The sequence below is a fragment of the Meles meles genome, chromosome 13 (assembly GCF_922984935.1).
Source record: "Meles meles chromosome 13, mMelMel3.1 paternal haplotype, whole genome shotgun sequence".
In the NCBI taxonomy this organism is placed as follows: Eukaryota; Metazoa; Chordata; class Mammalia; order Carnivora; family Mustelidae; genus Meles; species Meles meles.
The window spans coordinates 12336097-12355435 of record NC_060078.1 but is presented as its reverse complement, the minus strand read 5'-3'; the positions used below and the strand labels follow the sequence as shown (position 1 = coordinate 12355435).

General features: G+C 43.0%; 1 protein-coding gene across 1 annotated transcript in view; it reads right to left on the bottom strand.

Annotated features, from left to right (window-relative positions):
- The window catches only part of RNLS (renalase, FAD dependent amine oxidase), a 250114-nt gene that overhangs the window by 47406 nt on the left and 183369 nt on the right, over nt 1–19339 (bottom strand). Inside the window, exon 5 of the mRNA XM_046027156.1 lies at nt 6775–6948. Within this exon, the coding sequence (XP_045883112.1) occupies nt 6775–6948 (174 nt within the window). The remainder of the gene's footprint in view (nt 1–6774; nt 6949–19339) is intronic.

The following is a 19339-nucleotide window of genomic DNA, read 5'->3' as shown; positions in this document are numbered from 1 at the left end:
AGTCCCAACAGAGCCTCTGTCTCTCCTGCCTTCAGAATTCCTCATTAGAGCAGAGCACAGAACTTCGTTTCGGGAGGGTGGGGACTAAGAGCCCCTAGCTCTTAGCACAGTGACTGGCACGCAGAGGCAGTCAATACACATTCATAAGTAACTGCTCAAGAAATTGGGAATGGAAACATACAAATCAGATACGTGTGAGTTCAGTTATTCTGCAAGAAACGTCCATAAAATATTTTTCCCAGTAATACTCTCCACAGGATATTTTTAATGTTTGCTTTTGATGTTCTATATTTTGCCGCTTTTCCAGTTTCCCTCCATCTCTGGCATTGATTTTCCTATGAGTTAATTTGCTTGGCAAGTGGGAGGGCACGTGCTAAGTTGGATGTAAATCGTTCCCCTTGAGGATAGCTTGATAGGGAAACCAGAGGCTGAAAGGGATCTGCTGTTTGTTTTTACTTTGTGTGCAAGTGTTCTCCTTACAAGATGGGCTCCGTAATTTCATTCTCTGAAGAAAGTCCTTTATGTTTTGAGAATTGGCAAATATTATGTGAAATGAGATCAGTGTCTTTTATGATTTTTGCCTATTGATTTAAGTGACAACAAAAGACATTTAGTTTTATGTGTACATGTATACGCACGTAGAAACACACATGTAGTTTTTCTTTTTTAAAATTTTATTTATTGGGGTGCCTGTGTGGCACAGTGGGTTAAGCCTCTGCCTTCGGCCTGGGTCATGATCTCAGGGTCCTGGGATTGAGCTACGCATCAGCTCTCTGCTTGGCAGGGAGATGAAATAAAATAAAATCTTTAAGATTTTATTTATTTATTTGACAGAGAGAGAGATCATAAGTAGGCAGAGCGGCAGGCAGAGAGAGAGGGGGAAGCAGGCTCCCCGCTGACCAGAGAGCCCGATGCAGGGCTTGATCCCAGGACCCCGAGATCATAACCTGGGCCAAAGGCAGAGGCTTAACCCACTGAGCCACCCAGGCGCCCCACGTGTAATTTTTCCTTCCTGGGGTATCACCCTAAGATTTTGATACTATGATCACGTGACATCATGTGGCATCACCGTAATAATGAGCTGGATACTTGTAATTAGTATTGGCTGTCTAGTAAATCGTCTTAACAGGTTGACCTGGACAGCAGTGGCTACCTAATTGAGTCACAAATGACTATGTCTGTTGTACAACAGACAGCATAGCCCACATCTTGTAACTGGTTATTTCTGGTTATTTTAAGACAATGATGGCTATTTTACCTGCGAGCCCTGCTTCTGGAGTTGGTATTTTGAAACAAAAGCCCGAACAGAAAATCTGACCATTTTTGAGGATTACAGCCCTTTTTTCCCTTTCCTTACCACCCCCTCACTACAGTCCCCTTTTCTTCTTCTTCCCCTTCTTTTTTTATTCTACTTATGAAGTTCTCCCTCTGTTGGGGTCCTGGGTGGCTCATTCGGGTGAGCGACTGACTCTTGTTTTGGCTCCGGTCATGATCTCGTGGATCATGAGATCAAGTCCCGAGTCGGGCTCCTCGGTGAGTGGGGGGTCTACCTGAAGGTTCTCTTTCTCCCTCTCCCTCTGCCTCTTCCCCCTATGCTGGCACACACACTCTCTTTCAAATAAATAAATAAATATATTTTTTTAAAAAGTGCTACCTTTCTTGATTACATTTTCTGCAAGTTTAAGAGCAAATAATCCCACACTTATTTGCATCCTCAAGCAGACCACTTCGTGCCGTCAATTGCATGGCTCTCTCCTTAACTGGAAGGATCACGACTCCCTTAAGCCAACCTAAGATGACTGGATTTGAGATCCCAGGCTCATCCGAATTATTTACAGGACTTCATAGCATGGTCCTCATTTTTTGTTTTGTTTTGTTTTCGTTTTTTTTACAAAGAGTTGGTGGAACAAACAGCTCTGTGAAGAACATTTCTGCATCTTTTGTAAAACAGCTGTTGGAGGCAACACACGTTACACTTGTGTTTGTACTCGAGGGTCCCTAACCATACAGTCTTGGCAGGTGTACATTCCATGTGATGAAGAAGTTTGTTCCGGTGTTTGTTTCCTTTGGGGATGAACTGAACTGATTCCTTTGATGAGTTATCGAAAGCCATGTAATCATAGTCCTTGGCCGTCCCCATTTCTAGAATTGCGGATTGTGTTAATCTCCTTGGGTTGCTGTCTATTGGCTATTTGACTCTCTTAACGCTCCTTCAGATGGTGAACACGGAAGGAGGCTAAAACTGTGACCAACCATTTTCAGGGTAACATATATCTTAGTTATTAATGCCACGCAGCCTCCTATCTGCACTGGTATCAGAGGGCTGTTTCGCCAAAGGGAGGCCTTCTTATTTATGCCCTTTGCTTTGGAAAATATAATATCCACATGCAAGAGTGGTAGTCTTAGTCGTAATAACAGGGGCCAGAGATACTGTCTTATAACTTGCTAAGTGCTGTATGGAGCTCTTTCCAGGTTCAAGCCATTTCATCCCCAAATCTTTGGGGTTGGTATTGTTTTCCTCATCATATTGATCAGTAAACAGGTAGTTTAAGTACTTTGTCCAAAATCACACAGCTAGTAAGAGAGAACTGAGTTGAATCTAAGAAGTAATTCTTGGCCAGGCTAATTCCAAATATAAGATCTTAAGAGGGCTCTCTGAGATCGTTTTGGGAGATATGAAATAATATCCATCTATCTATCTATCTATCTATCTCTCCCCTTGGCTCCCGGCACAGAACTCTTAAAATCTTTGTAATTTCCCAAGTGATAAGAGCACAGAAAACATCTTTTATTCTAATCTTTACTCTTTGATCCTAGTTCCTAACACAGAGCTCTTACATCCCTTGGAATTTCTTGAGGGATAGCAGTATGTTTTGTTCTAATGAGGCAACTCTTGGGGGGTTCCAGGCCAGCTTCAAGCTTCTTCCATTTCTAAAAAAAAAATCAGTATCTTTCTATTGATGGCTTCCCGACCAGCCTTCGACCCCGCTTCCGTGGCCTACGAATCCCCTCCAGGTCTGAGGCGTACACGGTGATGTCACATCAGGGTTTCCCAAGGGTGTCCGGGGGCACCATTTCTGTCAGATATTGGTAGGTATGGTGCTCAGATAAAATACTCCTGGTCCGATACCTTTGGGAAATTCTAGATTAAATGAAGTGAGAAGGTGGCTTTTATTTTTTTTTTAATAGGAATGTCTTTTAATAGGGCAATTATGACCGGAAACTCTTTAAATTCTAGGTAAAGTTGGGAGCATTTTGCAAACTGATGTGGTGACAGAACCCCTTCTCAAGGAGCTTATCAAGGAACTGGTGTTCCATTGAGCGCTTTCTGGGAAACACAAACCACAAAGGACAGTGGCTCCTGCCCCTTACTATCGGTACCTGAAGCCAGGCCTAACATGTCTTGGAATTTAGCCCTCCTGCCTAAGGAGACTTGGCTTCTTTCTGTGTGTACTGCCTATCCCCAACATCTGACAAATGACTACTCCTTGACCTTTGTCCGGTCTGGGCCACGAATCCTTCATCCTCCGGCTCTCTTCAAGACCTAACAACAGACCGTGTTTCGTGGACTCAACCCTGCCACTTTTTATCTTGTTGCCGCCCTACCTCCACAGCACAAAGACCCTCCCCCTCATTAGCGGAGCGCGTGTGCATACAGTGTTCTTTCTAGATTCGACTGCACGCTCCCGCCGCAGAGTGGGTGCGGGGTAGTGTTAGTAAATAAAGACACAACTCTTACCAGTCTATCTAAATATAGGGCCAATAAAACACAGCAGAGTTATGCTATGTGGACATTTATATCATGTCAAGTTCACTGGACACTCTTAGCACCCTGGCCCCAGATAGTGAGGAAAAAAAAAAAAACTAGTTGAAAGGCAAGGCAGTTAGATTGTTAGATTATGTTAGATTAGTTAGATTAGGTAGATTAGTTATGTTAGGGGATGTCATTACTGGAGCCTCCCACAATTTAAAACTCGCATAATCCAAGATTAATTTTCCATAAAACTGGTGAAGAAAGGCAGGCATTTCTTGGCCATCTGAAGAGGCCCGGCTGGAGCGAACACATGGTTTCCAATCCCCCCAGCCTTCCCGCTGAAGCAGGAAGAGGTCTAAAGAGGTCTAAAGACCTCTGTGGTTGTTAATACCAAAAAAAATTTTTTTATTTCTCTTATTTCAGATGCTGCCATCATGGGAGAATTTATGAATATGCTCATGTTGTGCTCTTTGAAATCTGCGCAGCTCTTCAACAAACGGTGACCGTGGCATACTCGGGGGATGTCACTCATTGCCCCCTCCATCCACATGGTGATTTAATCTGTTAGGACGTATGACTGCTGTTGCTTTCTGTGTGCCTTTCACGGTAGAAAATATCACTCTGTCCTACAAATGGAAGCCCACTATTTCATCTGGCCTCACCCAAAGAAACTGAAATCTACGGGATGTTGGAACAATGGCTATCCTGAGTTTACTGAAAGGTATTTTACCCTCCAAAATGTCACCGAAATTTAGGGGATTTTCAAAGAGAACTTTGAATCTACACGATTCTTCTCTTTATATGTCAACGTTAGAACTTTACCTCCCGTCCACCATGTGACTTTACTTGAAAATGATGGGCGCTAGGTACCCCCGACCTAGCGTCCACTACTCCCTTCTCTCCTCCAAACAAAACCCTACTTTATTCAGGTATCTACCCCTCATATGACCTAAGGAAGATGATCCTAACAGCAATTCCAGGAGTGACTCTTGATCCGTCTGGTTCGTTGTGGCAGTGCCCGCCCCTCCTGCCAGTGAATGATGGGTTTCAGACCGGTCAGGTAACCTCACTCTGACCTATGATATACAAGGTAAAGTCAGTGGAGGGGGCTTGAGAAAGAATTCCTTGATTCTTAGAAAGAGACAGAAACAGAATGGTCCCTCTTCTCCCTGAGGAAGTTAGTGGGTTTGGACGTGATTCCAACAGTTAGTGCCATCTTGCCGTCAATCCTCTAAGGAAGAGCGAAGAGAGCAGAGAAGGATAATTCTAGATCCTTGAAGCTATTGCTCGGGTCTTGAACGGATCCTTCCTGCTGTCTCCCCTCCAACGTCTTCCTCTTAGATCATGTTTCGGTAAGCTTGGACTGGCATAACAGAATGCCATAGACCGCATGGTTTCAACAACAGAAATGTATCTCTCTTCCCTCCAAGAGGTTGGGAAATTGAAGATGAAGGTGCCAGGAGATTGGGTTTCTGGTAAAGCCTCCCTTCCTCGTTGCAGAGAGCCTGCCTTCCCCCACCTTCTCACCGTCCTCATACCACCTACTGTTGGTATGTGTACAAGGAGACAGAACTCTCGTCCTCATTCTGTAAGGCCGCCAATCATCCCGGATCAGGATCCCACCCTTATGACCTCATTTAACCTTCATTACATCCTCAAAGCCCTATCTCCACATGGAATCACGCTGGAGATGAGGGCTTCAACACATGAATTTTGGAGGGATACAATTCAGTCCACAGCACAAAATATAACAAATGACCTCATGTTGTCTAAACGAGTTTAAATTGGTTTTTGTTACATATTACTGAATACTCCCTAACAAATATTTCATATCTTACAAAGCCATACACAAAGGATAATGTCTAATTCATGACACATAACACGAGCGGGTCAAGGGCTAGCTTTTCTCAGAACAAGGCGGTTGTAGAGTTAAAAATGGTTAATCCATTGCTGTTACAGGACATTTCATGAACTGCTGAATGTACATATATGTGAGGTCATGTTAACATAAACAGTCTAGCCCTGGGGGAGTCTTAAGTTATAAAAGAAGCATTTTTCTAAGATCATGTGCTCTGATACAAAAACCATACTCCAGCCCGGTTCTATCACTCTAAAGTTCTGGCAGGCCAAGAGACATTAGTTGGTGATTTTATCAAGCAAGACTTCTAACTAACGGCTCGGTGAAACCATCACTGCACCGTATAACACAACAACGAAATGAAATGACGAGCCCCTGCAAGGATGTAATCATTTCCAATCATCACGGCGTATTCTTGAAAAAGCAGTTATCTTAGGGCTTGCTCTCATCCTGCAAAGGAGGAGACACTTTCTCCTTTATTCCTGAGATGAGCATTATGTTTATTCTTACAATTTGAATCTAATTTTAATACTGACCTTCAGCAAGAAGGGCAGAGTGTAGATTTTAGCCCATTCTAGGGAAGCGCTTATGAAACATTTTACCTGTTAATTTTGTCATATTGTACACACAGTAATTTTATGCAGTCTTCCGGAGGAAAATGAAATAAATAACATTATAGTGAAGGGAAGGATTTTCATAACATAGTAAAATTCACTTTTTATTTCTAGCCTGGGAAGTGGAAAGAGCAGCACTTAGCAAATTTAAAAAAAACAAACAAAAAAATGAACAAACAAAAAAAAAACAAGGCCAAACAAACAGAAAACAAACTCCACCAAGCCACAAAGGAGGAGAGATACTTCTGCATATAGATGGACCCACATTAAAGCAACAGAGCTTGGGCCTCTTTGAAATCTTAAAACTTCTGACACTATGTTCACGGACTCGGTAATACAAACCATGCGGTGAATGATTTTTCTGAAAAACTTTGCTGGTTTCACTGTGTATTTTATTATTGGCCAAATGTGACATTAAATTTTATCCCCTGTGGCTTGGAGTTAAATGCTTGCTCTGTTCAGAATGGCAACACTCAATTAAACAGCATTTTTCATGATCTACACCCACCATTGTTACTGTATTTAAGGGAAATAATGGGGGTACTGACCTATATTGCGTTTCTTATTATCAATGGAGATGAAGCGTATGCAGGGATTACTGGTGATGTACTGCCCAGCCCAAGGGACATCAATCTTCGTGCCAGCTTCATAAAAGAGGCCCAGAGCGTAGCGAGAGGAGTAGCTCACAGACTCCAGTTGCCGCCTTTGGCATTCACTAATTACTGTGGAAGAAACAATACAGGGCATTAAACTTGGAAATATCATCTTTCCTTTTAGTGCATTGAATATAAAAGTCCTCTAAACCAGTTCCAATGGTGCCCCTTAACTCTGTCTCACTCACGATGGATTTTTAAAGGTAGCGCCAAACAGCATCTAATTTCTTTTGGCAATGATTACTGACCTTGGCACAATTGTTTTTAACCAAGCTGAAGGTCCAAACTCTTTAGAATGGCATTCAAGTCTCTCAAAATCTGGCACCAAGTTGTTTTTCCAGCTTTGGATCCCAGTTAGTACCCTGGGACTGTCTGGCATCATTATACGGCCCAGATACTGAGCACTTACTAGGGGTCCGAGTCCTTGCCACACACTTGATAAAGGCATTTCAGTCTGTCCTAACAACAGTTGAATAAAGTCAAGTATTTCTCACACCTTCCAGGCCGAGAGGCTAATGCACCATCCCTAATGACCTCTTAAATTCTTCCATGTCATACAGGGATTTGTTTGTCGGTCATCTTTCTTAATTCCTTAAGCACGGTGACCACACCTTAGGCATCTCTGTCATAAGCCTCTACCCTACTCTGTTACACGCATCCCAAAAAATAAAAGGATAAGGGAATGAACAGAAAGGCAAACACAGACACACAATGTTAGTTAAAAAGCAGGAGGTAAATCATCAATCCCCAAATGGAAAAAAGACTGGGAAAGGAATTAGGCAGGTCTGGGTTCCAATTCTGATTCCACTACGTGACATTGGTCAAAGTACTTGTTCTAAAGTAGTCTATGGTCTTCTTGTCTGTAGGCAGCAGTAACCGTAGGTCTTGAGGATCAAATGACGGGTCGCACGGTGGTTGGCACAGGACACGTGTTCACCAAATAGTCACTTTTTCTATCATAGAGAAGAAAATATTTGTTCCAACCGGGATGGGGAAGGAGGTGATTTCCCTCACTTCTCAATCTCCATCTGTCTTCCTACCTGTCAATGGAACTGCTTGTTCATAATAGGCACAGCATTAAGAATCTGGGTTTCACAGAAGGCCATAATTCTATTCTGAAGACTTAGACAGGCTGGTTCAGATATGAAACATATACAACTTTTTTGTGTAATTATAGAGAACTGCCCTAAACTACAACAGCAGGGATAGGCAGACCTTGGGGATGGGCAGTATTTTAGCTAAACCTTAGGGAAGTGGCTTGAGGAGGTAGGGAGAAGGTAAGAAGGTTATTCAATGAATTATTTAAGCACGCTAAAAATCCTATACGTTACTATAGCATATTCTTCGTTACAGAATATTTTTAGAACTAAGACCTCACAGGATCTTCACAAAAGCCTTGCAAAGTAGGTGTTTTTACCAACCTTATTTTCCATCCCTAGGAAGCCGATATTCAGAGAGGTTAATGAACTGACCCTGAGTCACACAGCTTCCAAGTGGTGTGGCCAATGAAACCAGAACTCCCGCACTGGAGTCACATATATATCCTCTTTATTCCATGCCCTCCCCTCCTGAGCTGTAATCTGAGCTCCCAAAATGTGTTCTATGCAACGAATGAATCGTTGAACACTACAGCAAAAACTTACGATGTCCTATGCGTTGGTTAACCAAACATCATAAAAATAAATAAATAAATAAATTTTTGAAAAAATGAACTTTGGCATTTCTTTGTCCTCTGACATGAACGGTTATTTTGTACTCACATAGAAGTAACGGCATCACCGTGCCCTCTAACCGTCCTTGTTTGCCTTATTAAAAGACTGAACTACTTGATGAGCAAATGATCTGACACTGGCCTTGTTATACTCAGCGTCTCCTGGGGTTCATTTTATTATTTAATTTGCTGCTACAGTTACGGCTTGATGTTATGCTCACTGCTTTCCGACAGGGAGGAGGGGAAGGGTTAGGTTCTTTCTGGCAGTTGAGTACACACTGTGTCCTTGCCGGCTTATGGCTGTTTCTCATTTTTTCAATGAAAAACCAAAGCAACAAAACCATGTCCTCAGCTGCGTGGTCACTGAAAGGACCTAAATCTCTCTCTCTCTCTTTCTCTCACTCTCTCTCTAACCCCAATTGAAAGGTCAGCCAGGTTGACAACCAAGATGGGCACATTTCACCAGATTTTAGACAAGCTTGCCAAGTGGCATACCCCACAGGGGGACCCTGTGAAGAGGTAACCGGTCAGGCTCTATCCAGACCCAGAAATTAACTGTAAACACCCTCGCCTGCTCCGGGAGCCCCATGGTTCACTCCCAGGACAGGGGGGTAGGACTTCTGACAGGAAAAATTTCTGTTTCTGGACATGCGCACTTACGAAACAGTTCATCGTCAGGGCCTGGAAAGTTTTGCATTGTTGTGGAGCCTAACAAAATGGTGTCATTTTGTTTGAAAAATACTCTTATGCAGAATGCTGAGGAGAGCATCCCTAGGTCCCAAACACATATTTTTGGCAGGAACAATGATAGGTTTTCTACTGTTATGTATTCAAAAGGGCCATATATTCCCCAAACAAGGCTTAGATAAAAATGTCAAATTCCAGTATAATCAGTCTTTACCTGGATGTCTCCATCATTGAATTCTGAACTAGCAGCGTTATCTAATTACATTGTACGGATGTGTGATGTGTGGATATGCGGGGAGACAGAGGACAGGGAGAGAGAGAAATAGGCCTGAGCTGTACTTTTGAATAACATCAAGTCATTTCATTTTCTTGTTTCGTAACCTATAAAAGCAAGCTAAACATACATATTCTGCCTATTTCCTATATATATTTTTAAAGATTTTATTTTATTGATTTGAGAGAGAGAGAGAAATCATGAGCTGGGGGGGAGGGGAGAAGCAGAGGGAGAAGCAGACACCCCACTGAGCAGGGATCCCAACACTGGATTCGATCCCAGGACCCTGACTTCATGACCTGAGCTGAAGGCAGATGCTTAACCGGCTGAGCCACCCAGGCGTCCCTATTTCCTCTATTTTTTTGGTATTCATTCATTCATTCATCGCCTACTTTATGCCAGGCACTGCTCCAGATATCAGGGACATGAAGCAGAAAGCTGAAGTCTGTGCTCTCATATAGCTCACATTCTAGTGGGGGAGAGGCCAGTTATAATCTGAGAAGCTAGTTAGTGGCGTGTCAGCTGGTGAGAAGAACTATAAAGAAAAATGAATCAGGATAAACGGGTAAACGTGACAGGTCTGGGTGGTCAGGCTGTCAGGGATCTGTGTCTCCTTGGAGGATTTTATTCTGATTGACACAGTAGTTACTGCTGGTTATGAGCCAAAGACAGATACGACCCAGCCTCTATTTCAGAGACCATCATTCTGGCTACACATAAAGACTCCAAGAGAGGAAGTGGGGACAGCTATTGGAGTCACGTTAGAATGGAGATAACAGAGAGGTGGGTCAGAAGTGGTTCCATCTTGGATGGGATATACATGTGTGTATGTTTGTGTGTGTGTGTGTGTGTGTGTGTGTGTGTGTGTCTACCTGGGCGTGTATAAGTGTATTTACATTATCTATTTTATACACATGTACACGTATGTACATATATGCCACATATACACATACATATTTAGAAATACATATCATGCAATTTTTAATTTTCATGCAGAAAAGCATGCCTTGATGAATGTTCCTACAAATAGACCAGTATAACCCCCAGCTAGGTGAAGAAACAGAACATTACGAGACCCCCAGAAGGGAGTCCCTCACTAAGCTTTTTGTGATATTTACAGATGCTGTTGGATGTAGCTGTAGTTCATTCCCCACTGCCGGGATGGTTCTGCTGCCCTTTCTTTCCCCACTCTGCTGCAGAGGGCCATTGGGATTGCTTGCACTATTGGGTGACGACAAGCGTCATGTGAGGAACACAGCATGTGTTTCTCTCGGGTCTGAAGCTAGCACTGGACTCCCAAACACGGGGTTCCTTTCCACTCAGCTTTCCCAGATCCTGTCAGAAGTTTTCTGAAGCGATTGTGCCCATCTGCACTACGCCCCCTCACCACCACCCCGCCCCCCCCCCCGTGGACAGAAGTTCAGTGGCTCCCCGCCTTCCTCCCTATTTGCTACTACCTATCTGCCTTCTTAATTTGGGGGTGTAATGACATCACGCTGTGCAGGCATTTATTTGCATTGCTAATGACTCATGTTTGGAAAACCTGCCTTGTTTTTTTGGGATATCCTTTTGTGATCACCTGTTCAAATCTTTGCTCTTTGTTCTTCTTGGGTTGTCTGCCTTTTTCTTATTGCTATAGAGGAGTTCTTTACATATTCTGGACAGGAGTCTTGTATGTGAATTGTAGGCTTTCTTCTCCATGGCCTGAATTTTTACTGTCTTAATCGTGTGATTTGATGAACAGAGTTTTAATTTAATTTAATTTTTTATATTTTATTTATTTATTTATTTGTCTCAGAGAGAGAGAGTGCACAAGCAGGCAGAGGCAGGGAGAGAAGCAGGCTCCCCACTGAGGAGCCCTATGCGGGACTTAATCCCAGACCCCGGGACCACGACCCGAGCCGAAGACAGTGGCCCAACTTACTGAGCCACTCAGGCATCCCCAGAGTTTTACTTTTAATAGAATTTATCATTTTCCCCATCTGTAGTGAGCACGCTTGCATCCTACTGGAGAACTCTTGACCTGCTCGAAAGCCTCGAAGATATTTTAATTATCTACTCTTTCTGAAAGCTTTATGGGTTTCCCATGCATAGGGTTTTAGACATATTTGGAAGATAAAGGAGCGGTGATCCCTGTGGGCTGGCAAAGGTGGTGTGAGGGAAAGAGATCAAATGGGGAATAGAAGGGACCCTACTTCTCACCCCCTCTAGTTAAGCAAACAATAGCTTTCTTACGCTCTAATTTTTGAAGTTACAGTGTATAAATAAATCACTAGAGGGGCGCCTGTGTGGCTCAGTCAGTTAAGTGTCCGACTTTTAGTTTCAGCTTATATATACCAGGGTCTTAAGATGGAGCCTCGCGGGGTGCCTGGGTGGCTCAGTGGGTTAAGCTGCTGCCTTTGGCTCAGGTCATGATCTCAGGGTCCTGGGATCGAGTCCCATTTCGGGCTCTCTGCTCAGCAGTGAGCCTGCTTCCTCCTCTCTCTCTCTGCCTGCCTATCTGTCTACTTGTGATCTCTCTCTGTCAAATAAATAAACAAAATCTTTAAAAAAAATAAAAAGATGGAGCCTCACATCAGGTTTTGCATTCAACAGAGTCTACTTGTCGTTCTCCCTCTGCTCCTTTCCTGCTCTCTCTCACTCATAAATAAAATAATTTTTTTAAAGATTGTATTTATTTATTTGACAGAGAGAGAGAGACAACGAGAGAGGGAACACAAGCAGGGGGAGTGGGAGAGGGGGAAGCAGTCTCCCCACAGAGCAGGGAGCCGGAAGCAGAGTTCGGACCCTGGGATCATGACCAGAGCCAAAGGCAGATGCTTAACTGACGGAGCCCCCCAGGCGCCCCAAACAAATAATATTTTTTAAAAACTCACTAGATTGCAAGCAAATTCAGGCAAAGGCTATGCCTCAGGAACTTTGTGTGTCCAGGCCTTCCCAACGATGACTGGTATAATTTAATAAGTTATTAAATGAAGGCTCATCATCCTTATCTTAGAATATTTGGATAGTACACAAGGCATAAATAGGTGAAAGGGGAAATAATCACCATAATCCTCCCTGTCGGAGAAAAAGCAACTATTATTAACATTTTGGTTATTTTTTTCTTCAATATTTTCCTGGCTTTTTTCTTTAAACATGGTCGTGCTGATAGTATACATACGATTTTGCAATACCGCATTTTTGCCTACCTTAGGACAAAAATGTCATCATAAACATGATTTTTAAAGCCCCCACAAAATGTGATGGAATGGACTTCGTGTAATTGACTTAACACTTCTACTAAGGTTGACATTTGTTTCCTTTCTTTTGTTTTTTTGGTCTATTATAATTAAAGCCATCATGTGTATCTTTGTGCATTGATCTTTATCTGTGTTTTTGATCATTTCCTTAAGACGGAATATTGGAAGTGGAATCACTCTTACACTGATTTTCAGAAAGACTGTCCCAGCTCATACTTTCGCTAGCACAGTATGAAAGACCCATTTCCCCGTGTCCTTGCCCCTGTTAGGTATGATCTATTTTCTTCATAATTCAGCAGGAAAACCAGATCTTATTTTGGTTTTAACATGTATTTCTGACACACTGATGAGACCAAACAGTCTTCATCTATGCATTTTCTCTTTTGCAAATAATTGGTTCATGTTGTTTTGCTAACTGGTCTACTAGATTCTTCATGCTAATAAGTGGATTCTTACTAATGGGTGAGACATTACAGAGGCTCTCCGTCTACTGCACGTTATAAAAGTTTGCTTCTGTGCTGTTTAATTTCTTAGTATCATATACTATGAGCTAATCGTATGTATGCAGATAATCTGCCGTTTGTTTTCGCTCGCTCGTTTGCTCACTTGCATGTTTAAACATGGAGAGGCCAGAACCGGGTTCGCACTGGTTATTCCTGCTTCCCCACACCCACCCCTGCCCTTCTCTGCTCTGCTACAGGCCCGGGGTTACTGCTGAATTCCCTTGAGCTCTGGTTTCTGGAAGGCTGTGGCCAACGAGAGGTATAGGCAGAAGGCAGACTACAGGGGGGAAGGAGACGGGTTGTACCATTGATTGCTTCTCTCCTTCCTGCCCTGCCAGGTGCTGGCGAGGCTGAGTTCCTCTACGGTTAATGTTCCTTTCAGGCAGCCCTCCTTCTGTGGTTCCATCCCGCGTGGGGCATCAGATGCCATGTTTTCTTCCAGCTTTGGAGCAGCGATGGCTCCCTGTTGCCACTGTCCCGAGATGCCACAATATTCTTTGCTGGTGGCCTTACCCTGAAACACCATTCTAAATGCCCTTTCTTTAAATTCCTTCAGTGAAAACCTTTTCACCACCTATTTCTTGCTGGGACCATGACTGAAACACTATTAAAGCATGCTTTCTTTTAGTTTCTTCTAGCAAAGCACTCTAAAAGCAAAGCATGCTACATTCTCTTCTTGTGGACGGTAGACATCCACCTCTTAAAGCCAAATCCCTGGGCTCAAAAGTATGTTGAGTGAGAATATCTTGTGGTCAAGAAGGTCAGTGTTTTCATAGGCAAACAAAGGACTGCTTTCCACTCTCTTTCTCGTAATCTAATGCTGACTTTTGGGCATGACAACAAATATTTCAATGTTAATAGCAGAACAGACATCTTCTAGCCCTCCTTTGGCGTTCATTATCAATTCATTATCAATATTGTAGTCCATGCTAAAATCCTGCTCAATTTGATGGCTGGTGTTCAAAGCCTTAACCTCCTTTCGAAGTTTAGGGGCTTACAGCCAATTATGAAGGATTGCTAATTTCCCGATTTGCCACTCGATATAAAGAATTTCAGCTCAGGGACAGTTGAAATTAAGAAATCAGAATTGTATTCTAAATATTTAAGCACTGCATGGAGGATACTAGCTGCTCTTGGTTTATTTATTATTGCTTTTTTTAATTTAATTTTTAAAAAAGATTTTATTTATTTATTTGACATAGAGAGAGAGAGAGAGAGGCTGTGCAAGTGGGGGTGTGGCAGGGAGAAGGAGAAGCAGACTCTCTGCTGAGCAGGGAGCCCAGTGTGGGACTTGATCTCAGGACCCCGAGCTCATGAGCTGAGCCAAACACAGTCACTTAACCAACTGAGCCACCCCGGTGCCCTTAAGTTTTCATTTTAATTCTAGGTGTACAATACAGTAATTCAGCACTTCCATTTTGCTTTCCTTATCTTTTATGCTGAATTCCAAGAAAGGCAAATTTTATGCGCCAACTCAACCCCTAACATTAGGCTGGCTAGTCCCATGGATTCCTGAAGCCAACAGCATTTTTGCCAGATGAGCTGGTTCCTCTTTATTCAACGTGGCTATAGAAACAGGGCTGAGGGGCGCCTGGGTGGCTCAGTGGTTTAAGCTGCTGCCTTCAGCTCAGGTCATGATCTCAGGGTCCTGGGATCGAGTCCCACATCAGGCTCTCTGCTTGGCAGGGAGCCTGCTTCCTCCTCTCTCTCTCTCTCTGCCTGCCTCTCTCCCTACTTGTGATCTCTATCTGTCAAATAAGTAAATAAAATCTTTAAAAAAAAAAAAAAAGAAACAGGGCTGAAACACCCATTTGCCGTAAATGGTTCTCCTAGCAGCCCAAGACAGAGTTTGAACTTTTACCATTCACGAGTCCTGCCTTTCGTGGAAGAGCATCACGGACTCGGCTCTCGTTTCACACCACCTGAAAGAAACCGAATGTTCCCTAGGACTCTACAGGTGGAGAAGTCATGAAGCCTGGAAGCCCGGTTTCAAAAGTAGTTTTGGCAAGCAATAAATCTCGGGTTTATTGGTGACAGACTTCAGCAGGTGTATAACAATGCGGGATTTCCCTGGGGAAATATTCCTCTTATCCGGAGAGCACTTCTGGAGTCAGAAAAATTGGGGTTTGAATTCTGGTTCTGACATTTATCCATGTGACCTTGGTCAAGTGAGCTAATCCCTCCATGTTCCTGTCGCCTGGTAAAGGGAGAATAATAATAGTGCCTGCTTGAAAGGATTGTTAAGAAAATTAAATTAGATGATAGTAAGTGCTTAGCAAAGTGCCAGCCACATAATCATTGTATCAGAAAAACCCCACACCATCATTCTAGCCTTGAAAAGCCTTGAGAGGAGCATATGTGTGTATTAGACTTTAGAAAAATGTTTTTAAAAAGCCTTTAGAGGTAACATCCTAATGGTTCAAGCATCTCAGGATACTACTAAGTTCAAGACAGCTCTCTGGCTAGTCAAATATACTCCATATGCTTTGCCCATCAGAGTGGAGGGTCGCAAACTGAAATTTTTCTGTGAAAAGTTAGTCGTAAAGATGCCAAAAGCATTTCAGACAAAAAAAATTTTTTTAATGAACATAAATTGGGGAATTCTTTAGCTGGTGAATTCAGGGTGCTGAATATTTAAAGATTTATCTTTTTTTATTAACATATAATGTGTTATTTGCTTCAGGGTACAGGTCTGTGAATCATCAGTCTTCCACAATTCACAGCACTCACCATAGCACACACCCTCCCCAGTGTCCATGGCCCTGACATCCCACCTCTCCCACCCTCCTCTCCTCCAGCAACATTTATCTTTAGAGAGGAGTGAAAGCCCACACTCCGGTCGTCCTTCCCGTAGTCCCCTGCATTATTGGAGTTTCTAAGTCCTAATTCTATCTCACAATTGCATAAAAACAAGAGGTGCCAAAGAGATAGGTTTCTCTGTATTACCTTTTTGCTATTTGGCAGAAAAAAATTTTTTAAGAACGTTGTTTCTTTTTTTAAGGTTTTATTCATTTCTTTGAGAAAGAAAGAGTGAGAGAGAGAGAAAGAGAGAGAGAGCGAGCACAAGCAGGGGGAGGCACAGAGAGAGAAGCAGACTCCCCTGCTGAGTAGGGAGCCTGATGGGGGGCTCCATCCCCAGACTCCAGGGATCATGAGCTGAGCTGAAGTCAGACGCTTACCGGACTGAGCCCCCCGGGCGCCCTGATAGAAGTATTTGGACAAAAATTTAGGATTGAACTGGTTTTACACCCATGTGCTCAGGAGACTGCTAATCATTACACGAATGCAAACTTCAATGGGCACACTTCATCTAGTTAGGCAGAGCTAATTTTTTGACTCCTCCAAATGCATTAAAAAGCACAAGCATGTTAGGACAATTAGGTTCCTATCTAAGAGAAGTTTGTCTTCATGCTTCCCCAGCTTTGGAGGACCCTAACAATCAATGCATTAAGTGGAACCAAAGAGGGAAGAAAAGAACATAAAGACACTAGAAGTTTCTAGAGTATAATCATACTTAATTGATCCTGACTTGATCTTAGTTTGTTTCCAGTAAGGATAACAATAAACAAAAATGCTTTCAGGAGCAAGTTCTTAGGAGTCTGCGATTAAACAGGCAATCCTGGGCCGATTTCCACTCCCTGCACCCTCCCCATCTCCAAAATCACAGAAAGACGATCTGTCTGGGAAAAGAGCGGAGGTTTTCTCACTGCTCTCTCCTTCTGCTGCCTTTCTGCAGCCCCTTCCCGGTGGCCTTTGAAAGAGACTATTCTGCTATCTAGACTGGCCTGTAGCTGGCTTTCCATAAAGCCTCTGCCTTTCCCGCAAGCGCACCGTCTCCGCTGCTTCCCAAACTCAATACCCACTCTTTCCTTCATCTGGATGGAGGGCCTGTGAAACCGAAATAAGAGTCAATTGTTTCTATGGCAACGAGTTCTAATCGCAGGATTAGAAAAATAAACATATCCCATCCCCATCCCCCCCCCCCCCACCACCGCTGGAGCTGTTTTCTGAAAGAATGTGGGGTATTTTCCCTCTGGCATGGTTTACTGTAGGCCTACTGTGTGCCCACCCCTATACCAGTCACTGTGAAACACCTCTTAACAACGTTGTAGAGTCTGGGGACAGAAGGTGGACTGAGATCTAAGATAATTTTACCCTGATTAGTATCCATTTTATCCTCGGGAGGCTTCTTTTGGGATTTCAGAACAGAAACGTAGCTGGCTTTCGTGTTGTCTTTGCGCAACATATACAGTAAGTCTAAAAACCACAAGAATAAGGCTGGAAAGGCTACCCTTATCTCCATGCGTTCTCAGCTTTCAGACTACTGTACTGTCATTCTTCTTGTAGGAAAGGCACTGAGTTTCAGATGAGAGAGAACATGAAAAATGTCACAGAATATCAGGCATATTTTTACAACCACTCTTCCCAGACGATCCATTTAATTACTTTACACCCGTGCCATCCATGAGCAATACGGTCATTCTAAAATTCATAATAATAAAAACTGTATTACACATCACCTCGTATTTTTATTAGATATCTATTTTTTATATTTATGGCCAGAGTGACTTTACACCCAGGCAATGACTTGGAGAATTAATACTCCAGCTCAGAACTTGTATCGTTTTTAGAAATCAGAAAGCAATGTTTCAAGGGCCTGGAATCTGGGGTATTGAGGCAAAATGTCAGAATCTGTTGGTGTAAGCTCTAGGACACTGAGAAATATGTTCATCTTGTACTTGGCAAATCCACTAGCTTCTTTTCTGTTTACATAATAACAACTCCCCACAATGCTTCGCTAAAGCCAAAGCAAATAAACTGGATGTGGGGAAAAAAACGTGTAAGCGGCACCAGCCTTCATTTAGTGGGAACCCATGGCATTTTCCTTGCTTTAAAATCAGCACACTCCTGGGACGCCTGGGTGGCTCAGTCTGTTAAGCGTCTGCCTCCGGCTCAGGTCATGATCCTAGGGTTATAGGATTGAGCCCCAGCTCCCTGCTTGTCAGAAAGCCTGCTTCTCTCTCTCCCCCTGCTGCTCCCCCTGCTTGTGTTCCCTCTCTTGCTCTCTCTGTCAAATAAAATAATAAAATCTTTTTTAAAAAATCAGTACACTCCCATTACTAACGCAAGCTGCCGTCCGATGAAAACATGATTACTTTTTTTTTTAAAGATTTTTTACTTATTTATTTGACAGATAGAGATCATAAGTAGACAGAGAGGTAGGCAGAGAGAGAAGGGGAAGCAGGCTCTCTGCTGAGCAGAGAGCCCGATGCGGGGCTCGATCCCAGGACCCCGGATCATGACCTGAGCCAAAGACAGAGACTCTAACCCACTGAGCCATCCAGGCGCCCCAACATGATTACTTTTGATCTTCATATCAGTTTACCTTTCCCTTGCAATACTTTTAAAATTTCTTACACCCATACACGGCTCTGTACGTTAGTAAAATATCGCCCTTTTTGCTTTGTTATCTCTGTTTTGTTTCCATTTTATGCACGCTGCTAAGCTGAGCATGTTTGCTGCCGGGTTTCTGTCATTCCTCCCTATTTCTCCTCTAACTTGTACGTCACTGCGAATGCTTAACGTCAACGATCGGATGAGAGGTCATCCTGAGCCGCACGTTCGCATGTCTGAGCCTTGGCAAAAACCTTGATGTGTGGAAGTAAGTGTATCTCGATATAATGTGATATACACATTTCTCTTCACTGAGCTTTACTTTCCCTTTCCGTTCTGTAGTGAGGGGTGTGACCTCACTTACAAGGTGGTCACGAGGATTAGACTGAAAATTTTATATTGTACCTATTATGAAAATTACGGGTATATGAAATACCCAGCACAGAGTAGGGACGAATTAAAAAAAAAAAAAAGATCAACAATGATCACTTCGGTTGCCATCACAAGGAAAGGGACGAACAAGACAGACTTAACTGGTATAGGAAGGTATAACTCTTAAATCAGGAGGTTCACAAGTGGGAACCACAAAGAAAGAATACAAAGAATTTTTCCTGTCTCATCTCTAGGAAGACAAGTTTTTATAGCCTCA